The sequence below is a fragment of the Argopecten irradians genome, chromosome 6 (genome assembly GCF_041381155.1).
Source record: "Argopecten irradians isolate NY chromosome 6, Ai_NY, whole genome shotgun sequence".
NCBI classification, from domain to species: domain Eukaryota; kingdom Metazoa; phylum Mollusca; class Bivalvia; order Pectinida; family Pectinidae; genus Argopecten; species Argopecten irradians.
This window is the reverse complement of record NC_091139.1, coordinates 25,488,327-25,495,871: the sequence shown is the minus strand read 5'-3', so window position 1 is coordinate 25,495,871 and position 7,545 is coordinate 25,488,327. Positions and strand designations below refer to the sequence as shown.

Here is a 7,545-nt window from a genome sequence, read left to right as displayed (position 1 = left end):
TGTTGTATGACAAATATGTAATAGAATGCATGATTATATACTAATTAAAATCTGCCTCTGATAGGTATTTAACGCACATTCTGGCTTACTAGCTCAATCGATTTAGTTCTCTCTAGTCAAGAGGTATATTGTGATAAGCATTCGGCATCTAATATAAGCTATAATAGTACATGCACAAGTTGTATATATATATTAAAATGAACATATCATTATAAAGAAGGTTAAATAAAAGAATATACATATATCGAATACCATGATTCTGTTTCTCTAGTATTTAAACTCCAGAATTATATAGTATTTATTCCAAAATTAAAGACGTAATATGAGCAGTAATTAACTCTTCAAACTATTAGTGTGATATTTAAATGGCCTGTATATGATATGTACATACAATTTGTATAGTAGATAATTGAAATTTTGCCCATGGAAAGATAAGTGATACTTTGTCAAAGTTCCAAAATGTGCATTACCTTAAAAGGAAAGAAAGCATGAAAATAATTCCATTAAGGATCACTTTTCAAAAAAAGGCTATGTCATGTCATATGTCATATTCTACCACAAGTTTTATAAGACAGAGTTATATAGCATATAAAAAAGATACAACTTTCATTCCTAACACATGTTATGCACAAATTTTGTTTTATAAAAATAAAGAAAATAAAGAGAGTTTGATGGAACGTATCCCTATTCTTCTACGAGCAGCCATCTTGAAGTTTTTAACTCACGTTTATGATTAATTTTAGTCGACTCCACTGAATCTAGATTTTTTGTAAGTTGTACAATGTCATAGTTATTTCACAGAAAGCAAGGATTTCTTTGTTGTCACACTGACGATTCAAGCGTTAGAAGCAAACGTTTTCAAAATGCCTGCCACATTAATCATATCTTCAATATTTTGCATCAATTTTTATGTAACTACTTGCGCAAATATACTTTTTTTTTTGCATATCACGAATGCTTTTATTACATTACTAATGAAGATCCTTAACCAATACCGAAAAGTAATACACAACGTCATTAAATTCTGAGAAAGAAAAGATATCAAAACGTTTGAAAATGATATGAAAAGTGGTAGATCTAGTTTGAACAGATTTGTGTGTATAGGGCGGGTATAACGAATTTACGTGCAGCTTTCAAATCACCAAATTCAATTAATTTAGGGTGGTGAAAAAGGAGAAATTTACTAACAACGGGAGGTAACTCACAGAAGTTGTTAAAGACCCCCGTATCAGAGTTTCTTCCCGCGCCCATTGTATGGTCTATGCTAAATATAGGACCTGAGGAAATCTTGGTCATCATAAGGGTTTATATAAGTGGACCCAGTTATGTTTCTCAACGAAAACACCAAAATTATTTGGTAACCAAGATAGAGAGTCTGTATTCCGTATCTACATATTTTATTATATGCTCTTACGGGTAGATATTTTTGTAACGTCATGTGTTTCTGAGGATACCGTCATACTTTTGATGTTTTTTTCTATGCTCCGCTAGGCTTCGCTCCGAAAATACATTTATAGTATTTATTAGCGCAACTTAGCGGAGAGAATTGGTACCAAGGCAGGTAATCCAGTCTATATCTACCCGAAAGGGAGGTAACTCTGTAATATGCACAGACAGAATAGGTCAGCAATTTGAATAACGCACGGTGACCTTGACCACTTAGTGAATGACGTGTGTGTGGTACTTTGATTTATGTAACATAGTACATTAGTAATATTTAATAACATTTAATAGACACACCTTATATGCCATTTCAGCAGTACAAAGAAATCTATATCGTACAACTACATGTCATCTGGTCAATCGGACATATTCAGCAATTGAGCAAGGTAGACCGGTGTCATAATGAAGCAAATGGGAATATTTCTGGCCATTGTCTTTGCTATTCTGGCAACGACAACAGGGCTGAGATTAAGACGGAGTTGTCCAACTGTCGTAACAAAACCAGATTTTAATATCACAAGAGTAAGTACTTCCTTAAGTGTTGGAAATTTGATACTTACTGTACATCTGGTGAACATTTGGTGATGTTGTCGAATGGTAATGTACTCTTGTTATCTGTTTCATAAATGCTGTTTATGAATGCAACAATTTTTTCACGTGTCTGTATCACTAAATTAACCATTTTGTACTGAATGGTTAAATTTAGTACAAAATGGTTAATTCAGTGATACAGACACGTGAAAAAATTGTTGCATGATGGGATATATCATTATGGGATGGGCAGTAACAATGATTGGAAATCACAATAACAAAAAGCGATAAATACATTTTTATTCATGTACTGTTTTGAACATTTTTGCGCTCGAGTAAAAAAAAATGAAAAATTAATCGACGTAATATTGTTTCATTTAAATTGATTTACAAAATAAAGGAATGGATTAGATATTGATCGTTCCGATTTCATTGTTAAAATAATATACTTGTGTTGAATCTTTCCTAGAGGTCAAAATATGGTGTAACGGAAATTTATGATGCTGATGATTAATATCCATATACTACATACATTCAAGCTACCGCTAGTCCTCCAATTGTCTTCATAAAATATTCAACTGTGTAACCTACAAATAACGTTTTGAATATTAACAGTTCAATAACGTTAATTCATGTGTTTCTTGAAATTATTTTATTATCTCCCGGCTGATGTTACATATAAATTTCCAGTGCTGTACTTCTGTGAACATAATAATTTTACAGTAGTATACCTTTACAGTATGCAGGCACATGGTACGAAGCGAGAAGAATAGCGAACCTGTACACCTTCGCTCTCAAATGTGTTAAGGCGGAATATACTGTCCTTGGCAATGGTGATATCTCCGTTACCAATTCCGGATTCACAAAATGGCAAGTATTTATTTCAATATCATTTTTATTTTTTTACTCTACACATATGGTTGGTCCATGGCTCTCCAACTAAAGAAATGTAGCGGGATTTGACTTGGTCGATCATCGGTGATCAGATAGCTGATTCGGTAGAGCATTGGGCTCCTGCGTTCGAATTCCGATTTCATGGCCATTACATTTTCTCCTCTTCTGTTACAGAATTAATAATCTTCGATTATTTGTCTGACAATATGGGCCCAAAGAAAAGCGAGATTGCTAACATCAGAGCGTTTACTTGTACGATAATGGTACTGTCAAGCAGCGCGCGAGAGACACCCGAATAGGGTTTTAAGATTTACTAAGATAATATACATATCACACACCTCAATGTTTCGTTCTGTAGTATTGAATGATCAAACGTGACTGTAAGACCCATAGACATTTATCGAGATACGTGCAGAAAATAAGAGGAATCAGCTGGTAGTTGTAAAATCTGTTACACTCATTATCTTATTTTTAGGTTTTCATATCCGATTGTCGCAACTGGAACAGCAACAGTCCCGAATCCGGCTGAACCAGGCAGACTGTCTGTTAGTTTTAATGGTAGGTAGAAAATGAAGTCAAGTGGCAAGTGAGGTAAAAAATTGATTTTTATTATTATTATTCTTTTTTCAAAGGACATTTAAACACATGAACATTTTATTAAACTGTATCTAATGAAAATATATCATATACGTTACATGTGTTCGTTTGTATTCTTACACGAGTATGTAAACAATCAGGTAAAAATACTCAATGAATTTAGTCGACAACACTGATGTACAAAATATAGAGTATCATACTGTCTTTTCATAAATAGGACTCTTATCATAATGAATCCCCGGGCAGGGGATGGGGGTGGGGTGGATATGCTATTCCAACACTCTTTTAAAAGACACATTAATACATGGTATGTTTTTTTTTCGGTTGATAGAAGGATCAGATGGTCCATATTTAGTTCTTGATACGGACTACGATAACTATGCTGTTGTCTACACGTGCACAGACTACTATGGATTGTTTGCGACAGGTAAGCTGTTTTTAAAGACGCATTTCAAAACCGAAACGGCTTTTGCTTTTTTTCAAATGCCAGTGTTAAACAAATAATAATATACGGCAATTATATTTAAGTTATTAGTTAACCGTTGACAAAACACTTATCATCACTTCCGGAAAATTAAATAAGAAATACGAAATCAATGTTTGCCATAAGGCGAGTCGACTTATTTTCCTGGGAGGTCGTCCTAATGATCGTGCAAGAGATGAGAAACTATCACTGCAGCACTGTTATTATTGAATTTTCTTACGGAAACATACCGGGCCTACATGTCCTTAAACCAAGTCTTATGTGTTTACAGAAATTGCTTGGATCCTGCAGAGAAATCGAGGCTATCTTTTGCAAGGAGCAGAGACAACTCAAATCAACAACCTATTTCAGATCTATAATATTCGACCATTAGGCAATTCCGATAATTCAAATTGCTGAACGCACAAATATAACATATTCAAATCATTGGTTTAGCCTAGACCCAGACGGAGAAGAATGGTAGCAGTTCAAATCACATCGATAACGCTTGACTTTTTTCGAAATGTTAATAAATAAATGAAAATTAATAACAAATGTCAAAAATGCTTTTCGATGAACTGAGTGTCATCGAATTTTGAAATCGGAATTTAGATCTTGAAGATGATTGAACTTGACCAATTAAAATATGGGCCAATGGTAAAGTTGTTCCTGTCGTGTATCCACTTAAAATTATAGCTCTTACATTTTAATTTGTCGTTGAATTAACAGGTACGTAGGAAATTATCTATATTGATATGATAGCGAATGCCAGACATACATATGTATGCATAAAGAAAATGTGGGGAAAATCTACAAAAATACGAATGATTTGAAAAACTTCCAATGGGAACTAACAATCCTAAAAGTAAAAACAAATACGTTTAAGATGTTGTCAAATTGCGTCGGATCGAAAGTTAAGGATGAAGCGAGTGGTTACATTGTTCCCCATCCCCCTCCGGATTATCGAAGGAAATTCTATACCAAATTTTAGAGTTATGTTTTATGGTAGCTTCAACAAGCTTCCCTATTACAGAATACCGGAACATTCATTCCGACATCGTCCAGAGACTTTCCCATGGCGGAATATTGCAGAAGATCCATGATGATTTATATAAAGATAAAAGGTCAGACCATTAGTGTTAGTTTAACCATATTTTATTGTTAATATAAAGGATAAAGGATCAGACAAAACTTATTACAACTTATCAAAAGCTCTTTCCTAAAGTATAATGAGACATAAATTCATAAAATCAAAATCTTTTATTGTACTTAATGTACGATACGCGTGCCAAAAATACTTTGGTTTAATCAAATGATCAGCATATAGCTCGCTATCACATAATAACATTTTCAAATATAACATAAACCTTCAAGCTTCTTAAGTTATCGAATGAAAGAATTCTGTCCTTTGATTTACTGATTACAATGAAAGGCAAGATATGTTTGTCACTCCCGCAACTAACACTACAGCTACATGATAAAAAATACTAATATTGCTTAGTGGACATACCTTGCTAATAATAACCTAGTCTCTAATTATGTGGTTAAGAGGCAAATTCAGCGAGATCAGTTGAAGGTTGTTAGAGCAGTCCAACATGGAAGCACAATTTACTTTATCTAACCGCCCTTTTGACTGCTCTAACTTCAACACCGGGCGAGTTATTTGTCCATTTATTATTGTAAAAGCAGATTTCAACATAACAAGATTATTTTTAAATTAACTGTTAAAGATAGAGATGATCTCGAAGCCCAAAAACATTTTTGAGCCGACATTACAAAAGAAAGCAGATTTCAACATAACAAGGTTATTTTAACTGTTGAAGATTTTGAAGCCCAAAACCCTTTGGATCCGACACTGTAAAATCAGAGTCCAACATATTAGCATGATTGTTTTAAGTGTTAAAGGTGGGGATGTTCTTTAAGTCCAAAAAGCCTTTGAATCCGTCACTGTATTGTGGTTCTGCATGGTGTTTGTGTATATATATGTATAAATATCTACGCAAACTTTACGTTTACAGTTGCCATGTGAGTATATTAGAAGACTTAATTAAATGCTATTAAGACTATGTAATGGGCAGCTGAGTGCGCCAAATGCTTACCTGCCGTAAAAGCCTTAACCGCGGTCAATCGGTCAGCTATAAAAGGGGTTTGGAATATTGCCAGTATCATTATTAATGTCAGGAATATTTTAAATTTCGAAACGTTCCTGTTTATTGAGATATCTTGCCAACATTAGAGCAGTCACCATTTATCTGTCAATCACTTATCCAACGCATTCTGCTCTATCAGAATTACCTTCGTTTGTGTAGTGAAAAGAAGGGAAATAACTCTGATAGTACGGAATACTAAAATGCTCCAACATTTTTTTTCGTCATGCCAATGCCAAAAATCTTCCGATAAAGAGAAGAGCAAATACATTTCCTCCAACAGTTTAAACATCATTTTCTATCGTTCTGCACAAGGTTACCAGGTGATTTTGCTCACAATCGTATCTAAACGAATATCATACTTTTTGAGTGTAAGTTATATTTAGGTTTTAAATGCAATGCTACAGATAGCCGGGGTACCCTCGTATTACCAACATGTTAACTGCAGTATGTACTATGGCACTAGAGTATGTAATTCGTGCCATTTACACACGACTTCCATAATTTTCTTCACAAAAATTCCATGATGGGGTAGGAATAAACATGACTATGTGCAAGCCCCTCAGAGCAATTTGTCATTGATGAACTAGATTATTAATATGAGTGATATACATTATCAACAGGCCTATACAATGTACTATTTGTATTCCTGGGGGATGTGTTTTGATGATAACATTTGCAAATGATAGAATTATACCTTGATTTTTTTTTGATTTTTTTTTTAGTAAAAGAAAAAAAGTGTTCAACTTGTCGTTCATAACATAAGCTCTTTATATTATCCGCACTATTCCATTTTCGATATGATACATGTTATAGCAACAATGAAAGCATTGAGAAGGGTACGACCACTGACCAATCACATGCTTACATAGACTTCATTTGAAAATTGAAAGCGACACCTGCCTTCAAAGTCACCCTTGATGAATGTAGGTCCATCATTTCACCCAGGACGTAAAGCAACACTTTAAGCAACAGCAGCACCCTGGTTTACTACCGCCAACAAAGACAAGTACTATTCCATCTGCTGGTAGGGATGTGACCTCGTGTCCTAGGATGCTGGTGATATTCTGATGGTAGATTATCTCAAAAATGGATAGCTATCAATGGCATATATTGCACATCACTTTTGACAAACTAAGTTTATTTCTCCACCATAACAGTACATCCATTTATAAGTCATTTAAAAACCATTAAAACCTTTTTTGGAATTATGTCCCATTTTGTAAATTCAATGCTTATGTTTTCTTTTATCTAATGACAAAAGTGCCTATACCTTCGATTTAACAATAAAATACAAATGTTTAATATATACATATATAATATAAAACAGCCCTGTTAAGTTTGTGGGGTTGTTATTTAAACAAATAAAATAATTCATTCAACTCTTCAAAGAAGATACATGTACATTGTTCAGTATAATGTAGATACAGGATTACTTGAGTCATGTTCATTTAAATGCTTGAAGATTTA

General features: G+C 33.8%; 1 protein-coding gene across 1 annotated transcript; it reads left to right on the top strand.

Annotated features, from left to right (window-relative positions):
* Positions 1-1,770: 1,770 nt before the first annotated feature.
* On the top strand, positions 1,771-4,590 carry LOC138325451 (apolipoprotein D-like). Its single transcript, XM_069271128.1, has 5 exons — positions 1,771-1,965; positions 2,714-2,844; positions 3,344-3,426; positions 3,797-3,892; positions 4,221-4,590. Exons 1-5 carry the CDS (start codon positions 1,846-1,848, stop codon positions 4,346-4,348), a joined length of 558 nt encoding a protein of 185 aa, XP_069127229.1. The 5' UTR covers positions 1,771-1,845; the 3' UTR covers positions 4,349-4,590.
* Positions 4,591-7,545: the final 2,955 nt, after the last annotated feature.

Excerpts from the sequence above, each read along its gene's own strand:
- LOC138325451 (XM_069271128.1), top strand. The coding sequence starts at position 1,846 with ATGAAGCAAATGGGAATATTTCTGGCCATTGTCTTTGCTATTCTGGCA. Across the intron at positions 1,966-2,713 it reads CAGATTTTAATATCACAAGA|TATGCAGGCACATGGTACGA; the intron begins GTAAGTACTTCC and ends ATACCTTTACAG. Across the intron at positions 3,427-3,796 it reads ACTGTCTGTTAGTTTTAATG|AAGGATCAGATGGTCCATAT; the intron begins GTAGGTAGAAAA and ends TTCGGTTGATAG.